This window comes from Choristoneura fumiferana, chromosome 24 (assembly GCF_025370935.1).
Source record: "Choristoneura fumiferana chromosome 24, NRCan_CFum_1, whole genome shotgun sequence".
NCBI lineage: Eukaryota > Metazoa > Arthropoda > Insecta > Lepidoptera > Tortricidae > Choristoneura > Choristoneura fumiferana.
In genome coordinates, this window is record NC_133495.1 from 7912048 (window position 1) to 7925839 (window position 13792).

General features: G+C 35.6%; 1 protein-coding gene across 2 annotated transcripts in view; it reads right to left on the reverse strand.

Annotated features, from left to right (window-relative positions):
- par-6 (partitioning defective protein 6) overlaps positions 1-13792 on the reverse strand; it is a 32727-nt gene that overhangs the window by 10487 nt on the left and 8448 nt on the right. Inside the window, exons 5-7 of one of the 2 annotated variants that reach the window (XM_074106591.1) lie at positions 12924-13092; positions 11829-11959; positions 10079-10645 (exon numbers count right to left, since the gene is read on the reverse strand). The exons of the other annotated variant lie outside the window; for it this stretch is intronic. Coding sequence (XP_073962692.1) covers positions 10528-10645; positions 11829-11959; positions 12924-13092 — 418 coding nt within the window. The 3' untranslated portion in view covers positions 10079-10527. Of the gene's footprint in view, positions 1-10078; positions 10646-11828; positions 11960-12923; positions 13093-13792 lie in introns of those variants that run through there. 2 annotated transcript variants of the gene reach the window in all.

Genomic DNA, 13792 nt, shown 5'->3' on the forward strand with positions numbered 1-13792 from the left:
AGTAAAATTGCCTCCGAATTTCGGACATACGCTCAGAGGCAGCAGCATCAGATTGGAAAGCATGGCGCTGCATGTTCGAAGATTATTTGGTAGGTATTGGTCAGGACGAGGGCAATGACAAAATTAAGTTGTCTTTGTTGAGAAATATGCTGGGTCCTGAGTCAACTAAGGTGGTGCAGTCTTTTAAAATGTCCAAGGAAGACAGCCAGAGCTATAGCAAAATATTAGCAGAGATAGAAAAGTATATAAACCCAAATTCAAATGAGGTTTTTGAAAGATACAGATTCAATGAGAGAAGGCAAGAAGAAGGGGAGAAATTTGATAACTTCTATACAAGCCTGCGTCAACAAATTGATAAATGCAATTATATGTTGGGAATGGAGGATCAACTGTTAAGAGATAGGATTGTCCAAGGAATTTTTGACAAAGGACTTCAGGAAGCAATGTTGAGATTGAAAATTTAACCCTTGAAAAAGCTGCAAGTATGTGTAGAGCTGCTGAGGTCAGCCGGACACAGGTCAAGGAGATGAACCCATCTGTCGAAATAGATAGGGTGGCTTTCAAATCAGAGAAAAAGCCAATAAAAATTAGTAAGGATACAAAGAAATGTAAAGAGGAATTTAACTGTCGTCGTTGCCAGAAGAGACATGGCCCAAGAGAGTGTCCCGCTTTTGGAAAAAAATGTTCAAGATGTGGAATTTATAACCATCTAGCTGTTAGCTGCAGAGTTAAAAGTGTTCGAGAGGCAAAGTGTGAGTCCAATGCAGAACAATCATCAGATGACAGTTTGTGTTGTGGTGAAGTTTGTGTAGTGTCAAGTGAGAAAAAATCGGAATGGACAGAAACATTAACAATTGAGAATATAAAGGTTAACTGTAAGTTGGATACAGGAGCAGAGGTGAGCATTATGCCCGTTAAAATATTTAACAAAATTAATAAAAAGTTAAATTTAAAACTTCAAAGCACAAATTTTAAAATTCAAAGTTTTACTGGCGACATAGTAGAAGCAGTAGGAATTGTCAACCTTCAATGCAAATATAAAGATAAAATGTGTAATGAAAATTTTGTAGTAGTTGAGGTTGGCACAATGCTCCTGGGTCTGCCTGGATGTGTGTCGTTAAATCTTATTAAGAGAGTGCATTCCATTGAAGTGGATGCAAATAAAGAGAAATTTATAAATAATAATATTGAGGTGTTTGAGGAATAGGAAGGTTGCCAGGGAAGGTGGAAATTCCTACAAAAAGTTCAGGAGAACAAATATGTCACCCCTCTTGCAGGCTACCTTCTTGTTTGCTGCCACCACTAAAAACTGAACTAGAACGACTAATTGATAGGAAATCGATTGTTAAGGTTGAAAATATTCATGAAAATGCTTGTGTAAACAGAATAGTCATAGTGGAAAAGCCAAATGGAAAACTTAGATTGTGCCTTGATCCATCCGACTTAAATAAAATTATAATTAAAAAACCTAAAATGTTGCCCACACTAGAAGACTTAAGTTTTAAACTGCAGGGTAAGAAATTTTTTCAGTATTGGACCTCACAGAAGGCTTCCATCACTTGACTTTGTCGGAAGAATCTTCATGGAAATGTTGTTTTGCCACACCTTTTGGTGTTTTTAGGTACTTGGTCCTACCTTATGGTTTAATGAATGCCCCGGAACTGTTTCAAGATGTCCTTGAGGGTCAATTCGCTGATATACAAAATGTAGTTGTATGGGCTGATGATATTCTAGTTATGGGTAAAACTGAAAAGGAACATGACATAGCACTGCAAAATGTAATGTCAAAGGCTAAAAAACTTGGTATTGTCTTCAATAAAAATAAATTTCAGTTCAAACAAACCGAGGTAAAATATGTTGGACAAGTTTTTAATGAAAATGGAATGTCGCTGGATAAAGATAGAGTAGAGTCACTGTTCAAGTTGGAAGAACCAACTAACCGAGATGAGCTTAGACAAATCTTAGGCTCATTCAACTATGTACGCAGATATGTGCCTGATATGGCAAATTTAATGGCACCTCTCTGTAAATTGCTAAAAAAAGATACTGAGTTTTTATGGCTACCAGCTCATAGGTTAGCGTTTGCTGAGCTAAAGAGAAAAGTGTGTACGGCTCCGTCATTGACATCATTTGATTCAAAAAAAGAAATAATCTTGCAGTGTGATGCCAGTAAGAATGGTGTAGGTTGTTGTCTATTCCAACGTGATAGTAATAATATATTAAAATTAGTTGCTTGTGCATCAAGAACCATGAATGACTCTGAGCTTAATTATAGTCAAACTGAAAAAGAACTACTTGCAATATGCTATGCAGCTAAAAAATTTCACAGATATATTTATGGTTTAGATGTAGATGTTCAGACAGATCACAAGCCCATTGTGTCAATTATGTCAAAACCAATATGTAAAATTGGATCTCCTCGACTGAAACGCTTGAGACTAAAATTGTTCATGTATAAGCTAAATGTGTATTATGTGCCAGGAAAATTATTGCACTTTGCTGACATGTTGTCTAGAAACAGTTTGAAATCTACTGAAAATGATAAAGAAATGTTACAAATGGTACATTCTGTTACTGTACACTTACCTATGACACCAGAAAGAAAACAAGAATTTCAAACTGAAACTAAATGTGATAAAATATTAAGTATGCTAAATAAATACTATATTACTGGATGGCCAGAAGAAAAAATGATTCCAAAAGAATGTAAAGATTATTATAAGTTAAAGGAAGGTATTTACTTTGAATCTGGTTTGGCTTTCTATGAAAACAAAATAATTGTACCTAAAATTTTGAGAAGCTATGTTTTAAATTTAGTTCATGAAGGGCATATAGGAATATGTAAGAGTAAAAAAAGCAAGGCAGTTATTTTACTGGCCTGGACTTTCCAAAGATATCAATGATTATGTGTTAAAATGTCGTACATGTGAAAAATTTAGATCTGCTAATAAAACAGATAGCTTGTTGAGCCATAAGGTTCCTAATAGAAGATATGCCAAAGTAGGTACTGACATCTTAGAAATTTTTGGAAAATATTATCTTGTGATAGTTGATTATTTTTCTCATTGGCTTGAAGTTTTGCCCTTACCAGATAAGACATCCAGATCTGTAATAAATGCATTCCAAGAAGTTTTACTAGATTTGGTTACCCAGAGGAAGTTATTGCAGATAATAATCCTTTAATTCACTAGAGTGTAACAAATATTATAAAAGTAAAGACATATTACTGATAACAAGTAGCCCGCATTATCCAAAAAGTAACGGGTTAGCGGAGAAAGGAGTCCATATCAGTAAAAATATTTTAAAGAAAGCACATGAGGATAAAGTAGATTACAGGGATTATGTATTAAGTTACAATAATACACCTCTGTCAACACTAAGTGTTTCTCCTTCACAAATTTTGAACAGTAGAAGAGTAAGGACATTGCTACCAACTAATTCAGAGGCACTAAAACCTAAGGTTGAGAAAAATGTACATAAACTTTTAACCTTGAAACAGTCTCTTATAGAAAATGAAAAACGGGTGAGGAAGAAAATTGCTAAGTATGAAATAGGAGATAAGATTGTATACAAAACTGACAAAGAAAAATATTGGAAAAAGGGAACTGTAATTGATAAATGTAGGGAACCAAGATCTTATTGGATAAAAAAGGAAGGAGTGGATTGCAAAATAAGAAGAAATATAAAACATTTAAATAAATCTTTTAGTGAGAATACATCAAACAAATATACTGTACAAAACACACTCTATCCTCTTTTATCTGATAATAACTATTGTAATCCAAAGGATAGCATAAATAATGATTGCAGTATAAATAGACATGAATCTAACATCAATCAATGTAATGAAAGGAGCTTGGTGACTCCAAAATAACCACCAGAAGTGGTAGAATTGTAAAACCTAGACAGGTCTTAGACCTATAATGGGTCAATATTTTGTTTAATAAGTTAGAAGGGGAGGTGATTTATGAGTGAAACGAATCATAGTTTTAAAAAAATATAATGTATCTGTGGTATTATGATGACATATATGCGGTACATCTTGCTTTTTTAAAATGCTAATAAATCTTAATATTAAAGTATTCATATTTCATTTATAAAAATAAATATAAAACAGTCTTGTTAATGTTTGAATTTGATGAGTTTAGTATGTTTATCGTAACATTTATTATATTTTTGGTGACTTAATGATGAATGCCTAACGATGTAGTAATTAAGTAATTAATCTTATTGAGTTTAAGCGATCGTAATAATGGAAACAGTTTGGAATTTGCGAGAACTTTTCCGATTGTTTATAAATAAATTATATACCTACAATTTTACCATAATGGAATTGTACGTACGTAGTCGGTTTATTTGCTGTTTCTTTGTAAAAAAAAACATCCCAGACTCCCAGTTGATTTCAAGGGCAATGTTTCCGCTTAAAAGTAAATTAAAATACACTTGGGGTTGTAAAAAATTAACATAGATTAACAAATTTTTATCAGCACCACCAACAAGTGTTGCCAGTGAACAGCTGTTCAGTCGGACTGGACAGTTGTACGACGAAAAGACGGCATAATTTGACAGGGTACAATGCCGAAAAATTGCTTTTTTTATCGTACAATATTGCTCTTTTTGATTTCGACTATTGAGTTTGTTTGTAGAACACTGAGTAATATTTAATTAAACATAATAAAACATTTTTCCATTCAAAATGCGTTTTTTAGGTAAAAAAAAATAAAATACTTACAGTAAAAAAAAAAACTTTTTTTTGTGTCTCGGTCTCGGTCTCGGCCGAGATTTTATTTTATTCTCGGGTCTCGGTCCGGTCTCGGCCGAGATTAAAAAAGCAGTCTCGGTCGACCTTAGTAATTTGGCCCTAATCTATTACCTATTTCGTCGTAAAGCACACGGTAAAGAAAAGCAATATGTACAGGTAGATATAAATTTCATTATGTACAGTCGCTATTAGATATTTCGGAGCGGCCAAGGTGGTCAAAAATATCAGCACAGGCACTATTATTAAGGTACTAGCGTTTACCCGCGGCCTCGCACACGTAAATCATTAGATACAGCAGCTGAATTGAAATATCGGGATTTTTTAAATTCCCGTGGGAATTCCCGACAGTTAAATCGTGGTTTTCATTGACGTTACATTAAAAAAGTCATATCAAATTTCATGACTAAGCCCAGCGGTTGTTGTTTTGAGATTTTATTCCTACCCCGTGGGAAAATCGTAATAAAAAGTAGCCTGTTTTATTCCAGATGCCTGCTATCTAAATACCAAATTTCATTCAAAACCATCCAGCCGTTTTAGCGTGAAGGAGTAACAAACATACTCACTCACTCACTCACTCCATCCCAGCCTATATACGTCCCACTGATGGGCCTGTGAACCCCCTGTGCCCCTCAGAACAAGAGGGCTTGGGCCATAGTTCCCACGCGTGCCCAGTGCGGATTGGGAACTTCACACGCACCATCGAATTGCTTCGCAGGTTTGGGCAGGTTTCCTCACGATGTTTTCCTTCACCGCAAAGCTCGTGGTAAATTTCAAATGTAATTCCGCACATGAATTTCGAAAAACTCAGTGGCGCAAGTCGGGGTTTGTGCTCACGACCCTCTGCTTGAGAGGCGATAGGTCAATCCACTAGGCCACCACGGCTTCACTAACTCACTCACAAACTTTCACATTTATAATATTAGTAGCATTAGAGTTCATGTATCGATATTTTTGATCACCCTGGCCACTCCGAAATATCTGATGGATGGCGACTGTACCTACTTCCTTCCCTACTACTAGATAAACAAGTATAGGTATAGTGCCACGAGAGTTGAAGCGAATTATTACACACACACCTAAAAATAATAAACGATTGCACAAAAGGAGAACGAATTAAATGAATGAAAATGTCAAATTCCTGCTGTCATTACACGACAAGTAGCTGTGTGTGTAATCATTCACTTCAACGCTTGTGGCACTAACTATACGAAAAGTGACAGTTTTCTAATCACTTTTATGCGCTTGCGTTCTCAGATTTGACGCACTTTTGCCACTTGCTTGATATTTATTTTATATTTTTAGGTAACAACATTAGCTGCTTATACCTACACAATGAATATTGATTGAACCAGAAATATAAATGCGATATTTAATGCAGGCTTTTTGTCTCTGAGTGATAGTAATATATGTATGCGCGATGAGGCCAAAAAACAGACAAATAAATAAGAATATATTTTATTACATACAACACAAATGTATACTAGCTTAGAGTGTAAATATAACGTATCTCCTAAACTATGTATAATCATTTGACTACAATCATCGTTTTGGACCAATTTTGAGCCAATCAGCAATGAATACGTAAATTTTGTCCAAAAACATGTTATAAAACCACTCTAAAGGCAACGTGTGATTAAAAAACAATATTAAGTACATTTTAAACTGAACAAGAATAAAAACATAAAATGTGGAAACAAAACTGATGTCAAACGAAACACTGATCATTATTTAAAAATATACATGAAAAATACTAAATAATACTATAGGATTGATTTAATACAGTTTTAAGTACTCATATAGTCAGCAGTATAATTAATTACAATGATGATTCTGTTGCGGACTTTACATTCTGCTGCAAACCAAGAAACATATGTTAGAAATATAAATATTTTTTATAACTAATTGGTACCCTCGTGGAATAATATGATATGATATTGAGATTCCAAACATAAATATGCCAGACATGATTTGTAAGTATAATTGACAGGATTAAAATACAGTTCCCAACGCCAATGCACCACTACCGTCTAAAATGATACAAAAATAACTATTAAGTTGCCTGTACAGTTCTGTCAAAGTCTACCTAAACATTATAAGTTCATTGAAATTGTAAAGATTGCGAATAAACATTTCAGAAATTAGTAAATGTCCGAATAACATGAAATATGTCTAACCCAAACATGATATGTATAACTACACTTAACAATACATGCCTTAAGTAAATTAAATACAAATAAACCTACAAATTATAATTTAAGCTCGAAATTAATTTTATTTTGATCTACAAAAAACTAAGCATTTGATACAATAAAAGTAGATATGAAAAATATAAAAACTAAATGTTAATAAAGTTGATTATATTATTTAGAACACATGGTTTAAGATTTTAAGCTCATTACAAATGCGCTAACTTCTCACATCGTAGATAGAAACCAAAGGACATCATAGTGATAGGAATACAGAATGCAATATAAAATAGCGTGAAGTTGCAAATTAATCGAGTGTACACATTTTAAAAAACAATAATGCTTCTCGAAATCTGCAAATAGACAACAATCAGTTAGAGTGATATAAAAGGCACGATAATAGGCGTTTTATTGAATGGTTAAATATTTATTTAGACCTGTATTATTTAAACTAAAATGTATCAGTAGACCGATAGTTCAGAATTACTGTTAGAACTATCCCAAAACCTTGAAGTTATGTAGTATTCAAAATGAAATGTTTTCTAGGCCGATGTCGTAGGAAATAACCGTATTAATATCATATTTATGTATACATAAGCTAATTGCGTATAAAACAAGATATAGAGATTCAAGGCACATAATGTCTTTAGCTGGAATGTACGTTTTCGTTAAAGTTTCATTCAATTCGGATAAATTATTATTATCTATTATAACTAATTTTGTCTTTTAATTAAGTAATGTTGGTGAGAATGATAAAAAAATCAGAAATACTATACTCTTAATCATTAGTATTGGTATTGATTCAAGATCCCAGCACCTCCACCATTACAGTCCCGCACACGTGAAAGTTTAAACTAAGTAGATTTATTTGAGGTTTCGTGTTAAATTGCTTGTTGATGCATCACTTCTAAACGCATAAGCCGACGGCCCGGCAATGTAATGTAACTTGTGTGACATTGAAATTACTCGCATCATGCATGTAAACATAAAAAGTTGTCTTTTAAGATATTGTCGTTCGTCTATAATACACACTATGAATCTGTTTTCCCTACCTCCTAGAGAGTTCCACGATTTACGAAAATTGATATAAAATATTTTGTAATCAAATGTTTCCACATAATTTCATTCCATGAATTTTGATTACATATCATAATAGCACCTTCCATAGGAAGAGTTTAATATTAAATTTTAATACTAACATAATAAAATAAGAACGGTTTAGATAAGTGAGCTGTTTCTGTACAGATTAGTTGACTACATAAGGAGCGGATAATATTGTGTCTAGTTTTGTCAAATTACAAGGATAATAACTTTGTATATGTAATGCCTGGCTTATAATTTACTGGCTGTTGACTGTATTTTCAGTTTATATATGACCATTTTGTGCACATTATGCACAAAATAAACTAATTTCTTTTACCACAGGCATAAATAACTGATATGAAGAGACTTGTTGACGCCAGATGGACAAAACATACTTAAAATCACTTAATAACTTCATCATCATAACTTTTATGATTAAGGGGGTTTGACTTTGAATTTGATGCTAAATTGCATAAAATTCTTCGCCTCCTACTGGCTAACGGCATATTTTATCGCCTTTTACTTTTTTTTACTTACATTATGAAAGTGAATACTTTTTATTTCCAAATGGATGGAATTTGACATTAAATATATTTAAAAACTATTTTTTATTGTCCATAGAATTAAAACAATTTCTATAAAAAAGGGAACTAATCACTTATAAATAAACGTTTTAAGCAATACCTCTTGGAATGTTAAGTTTTGACATAAAATTGACCAATTTTATTATTGCTTTAGAGTATTTGTGATGTTGTTTGCCACGTAATGGTTTAAAATTACCTGTATGGCAGAAGTTTAACACATTCTAAGTGAATACTAGTTTTGGCATCACTAGTAGATGGACAGTGTCCATTGGACACATCCAGTGTTAGGTCTGGGCATTCAACCAACGCGTCCATGTCTATTTTTGAAATCCCGCGCCATTGCAATTACTATTGCCATTTCTTTCTGTCAAACGACATGCTACAGTAGAAAGGAAGAAAGCGGTTATGATTACGCCCGCCTCGGGGTCTAAGCCTTCTGAATACAATGGATGGTTTCGAACCTTGATCTACCATTAACAAAATGAATGTGTTAAGTCTGTCGACCACTAAACATAAGAAAATATCTCGATTTATTTGAAAATTCGTGATTGGTTTAAACACAAAATTTCCTATCACACAGTTCTCAAATAATTCAAGAATTCAATTTGCAAGTGTGCCAAACTTGGAATGTAGTTGATAAGTACGTAATAAGAGTAAATAGCACTAGTTGTATGCTTGTTTTCATCTTAAATTTAAGTATTTAAGTAATAATGTTCTTAATGGTGCAACACAATTCAAGATATTTGACTGACGCACTGAGAGACCCCGAATTAATTTTAATGTACATTAAACTTGTTTAATATTAAATTGTGTCAGGTCGTCTCTAATTTAATATTTAACATTAACAGGAGTCCCCCTTTAAGGCATTTAGTCTGGAAGCTCTTAACAGTAGCACAAAGTATCACTCAATCATTGCATAGTGTGACATAGAAAGATATAGGCCGCTTAAAGACTTACGTTGTTTCCACCGGACAACAGACCGTCTTTTGCGGTGTTGTATGGCTTCATCGCCAGACAAGTGTCCGGTGCATTAACACATTCATTGTAAGCCATAGAACACCGCAAGTCCGGAAAAAAAAGGTCCATTGTCCGGTGAAAACAACTGACGTCTACAAGCGGCCATAGGCACAGGATTCATACAAACTTTACTACAACCTCTTTAGTTAGTTTATTTCAGGCTAAGTCCATATAAAAACCAGATTTTTTTGTAACTAAATGAGGCAAAGAAGCGGATCTCCTGATGATAAATGATCCCCACCGTCTATACACTAGCAATAGCAGACTTTGCACATGCTTTCCGTTGCAATGATCACAATCAAAGTATTAAATGCTGCTACAGAACAATAAAAGTGACCATAAGAATATAATACCGAAACTATTTTTTTTTTTATATCTATGCTACTGATTTTTCTGTAGACTGTCTATGATAGGCATGTTGCATCATATCACACATGCAACACAACCATCCAGAAAAACCATAGCTGTGCCTTCATAATGTTAACAGTAAAAATAACGGCAAAGAGGGCTTCTGTGAGAGGTTCAAGTATCACAAGTTCCGTTTGTCAATTTTTAAATTTGTGATTGGTTAAATATGTAAATGAGCCAATCACAAACAAGACTGTAATATCAATCTGACCTCTTGTTACTTACGCCATCTAGCGAAGCTTTGCCTGTTAAGAAATACACTGTGCATTCCCAATAGGATTACTTCATTTTCTTAGCTTCGCTCAGTACAAATCACCTATTGATCCACTCTCATTGCTGCTGAGTTTATACTTTAGCCAAGCAGTTAATATTTATAGCAGACTTACCCAAAGTTTCACTTGGATACAAACTATTCCTATGGTCACTTGAACAGCCAAGCAACTAACACTTTTGCACCATTATCACTACACTACCACTTGGTCCAGCACTACAGGTGTAACACTTGTCCATCATCCTTGCTGGGCACTTGGAAAGCTGGCTCGGGCTGGTCTTCTAGCGTTACTGCTGTGAGGTCCACAATCTCGTCCTGTTCATCTTGATCGAATCTGGAACGAAACATGGTGACGGTTAATATAGTTACTGAGCAAGGAATTGGAAGAGGACTATTTTAGAGGAGGACATAGGGCATGCAATTGGGATGTCCCAATTGGTTGACCAACATAAAATAAATAGGCTTTGTGAAGCGTTTTCAGAAATCAGATTCCAAAAATGTGATTAAACTGAATTAAATAAACAAAATTTAAGTAATGACCCTCATTTGACCCCTGCAGTTTCTCGTCACAAAGGCAAGTTATAAAGCAGGTCTACACTCTTAAGCAAATTGACAGTTGGAAATGTTGCTGTCCTGCTTATAATAGCAAATAGTGACAAAGATAGAACTTTAATCACATGATGATGCGCACCCAGCTTTAAACAGTTGTCATTTATCGTAAAGTCCGAAATGTATACGAGTATTTCCAATGTATTTTTACAAATTAAATTATTATACTACGTTTCAAGTAAATAAAAAAGAATTTAAATATCAGATTTAAATAAAAATATCTATTTACTATCACACCATTAAACAAACATAGGAATAATCGAAGCTAAAAGAAGAGAAATAAATAAAACTATTTGTCATGGTTCATTTAGACCCTAAGCCGTGCTTGAATTATTCTCAAATGTAATGCCACAGATTATGTTATGTACGACCTGAATTTTCCAGGCAATGGAACGTGGCTGTCTCACTGTGACGTCATCCAGCGTATTTCGTAAAATATAAAAAATTAAATACTCATCCAAATTCAAAAACAATGAAAATGGTATCTTAAAATGTCCTATTATTTCCAAAAATAAAATAAAAACTATAGGTTATTTTTTTTGGTGCATCCCAATTAGGGTAGGTAGGCAGTGCTAGCAGCTGTAACTAGCACGTAGCCGCCATCGAGCCACCAGCAACGCCCAGCTGTTAGCAGTACCGCTGTCTACCCTCACTGTACGCCCCAGATCGTTCGAGTTTTTTTGATGACCAGATAGCCAAGTGGTCAGAGAACCCGACTACTGAAGCTCGAGGTCCCGGGTTCAATCCCCAGTCGGGGCAGATATTAGTATAAAAAAATATGAATGTTTGGTCTCGCGTCGTTGGTGTTGATATGTATTCAAGTATGTATAAAATCTGGTGCCCATAACACAGGCTTTGCTTATTTTGGGACTAGGTCAAATAGTGTCAAGTGTGATATTTATTTATACCTGTCTTCGTCCGGCTCGCTGCTAGGCTGTGAGTTCCGCGCGGCATCGACCGGCGGCGGCCCGGCGCGCTGATTGGCTGGCCGGACCGTGATGATCAAGTTGGACGAATTTGCCACCATCATGTCCGTCACCTGAAATCAAAACATAATAGTCAGAAATCCAATCATTGTAAGATCAACACCCTCTAACTAAAGACTTCCAGACTCCAGAGCCAACAGTATAAGCAAAGGACCAATACAACTTCTCTGCTCTATGGTTTTACCAGATCAAGCACAAAGCAGCTTGTCTTCTGGTACTGCCGTCGTAATTCCTTCCTTACAAAGTTATCGTAAATTTCTTTTGATTATACCTCGATGCATGCAGATGCCTTTTAACACTGTTTTAGAGAGGAACTAACTATTCACTCGATGAAAGGATCTTATTGGAGACCTATTGAGAACCATATATTGGAACAAACAATCATCTGTGGCCGTATTGTCTAACGCTCTGACGTTCGCGATCGCAATCATCTCTTTCTATCATCATATACCATTTGACAGAAAGAAGTGGGGAAAAAATGGGTCTATAATCGACTCGCATAGTTGTTGAAAGCCAGAATCATAGAATCATCATGTCATGTTTGTCATAATTCTTATTTCTCTGAATCCAATAACCTAACCTACAGTTTTCTATAAGACGACCATTTAAAAGGGCCCCAGATCTAAATATCCTGAGATCTTGATATGTTATAGATTTTAAAGTCCTGAACAAAAGTCTCTAAAAAACTAAACTAAACTGAAAGGGAAATACAGTAGAGGTAGCACCTCTAGAGACTTTCGTTCAGGACTTTGAAATCTTTAACATATCAAAATCTCAGGATATTTAACTGAAACCAAATTTTCCATACTTTAGGTCCCGGGTCCTTTCAGAAAAATTAACAGTTTCAGTGTAATAAATAATTCGGACAAAAATTACAGTATCACTTGTGAAAATTATGGGAACTTTAGCGCGCCCGGTGAAAACGAATGTGATTAGATAGTCCAAGTGCATTAGATGGTCATTCTTATAGTTTCTGAGGATACTACAGGGATCATATCTCTGTGAAGGCATGCCTACCTGGTCGAGGGTTTTGTTAGAGACGTCGATGCCGTTGACTTCTAACACCTCGTCGTTGACGCCGAGCAGGCCGGTGGACTCGGCCAGCCCGCCGGGCACGAGCCGCGAGATGAAGATGCCCGGCGACCGCTCAACGCCGTTGGGTGTCACGCGGACCGACGTACCGTCTCTGTGGACGGTTGAATATGAAAACGTAGACTGCTTAGCTAAGTTGTTTGTAGTGTTTTTACTGTATCTTTGTAGAGTCACGGAGCAATGGATCGGCGTGAACTTTTGCGTGATAGTCAACTTCATTGAACCCCTCGTATGCGGGAGCCGTTTCAGAATTTGACACCTCGGTTCGGCAACTTTACGTCAGTAGAGGTTGCCCGCTTCGTAGATTTGGAACGTATCCGTGCTTACGCAGTTCATGAACTGGCACGAATACGCTTCTAAGCATACGAGGGGTTAACGTGGGATATAGCTACTTTTTATTCCTCTACTTCTTTCATGATTTAAATTACTGATGTAGGTCGAACGGCGTCTAAGTTGGAGTGGGACTGGGCTGGCCAGGTTTGCCGCACGCTGGACGAGTTGTGGGCCAAGATAACCGACCTGGCAGGCAGATCACCACAAAGAGACCTAGATGGCGATGGCGGGATGAACTGGACTACTTCTTGAAGGACTGGCCCATGTATGCAGTGGACATAGAGCAGTGGAACTATCGGGGGAAGGCCTTTGTTCAACAGTGGGATAGGATAGGCTAATAAGGGATTGATGTGACCATCTGCCACATAGTTTTTGGGCCAGAAGGTGGGATTATAAAATTGGCTAGGCTATTTTTATCTCAGGAAAATTCAGTTTCGTAGTTGTGATAGCACATAATAAGT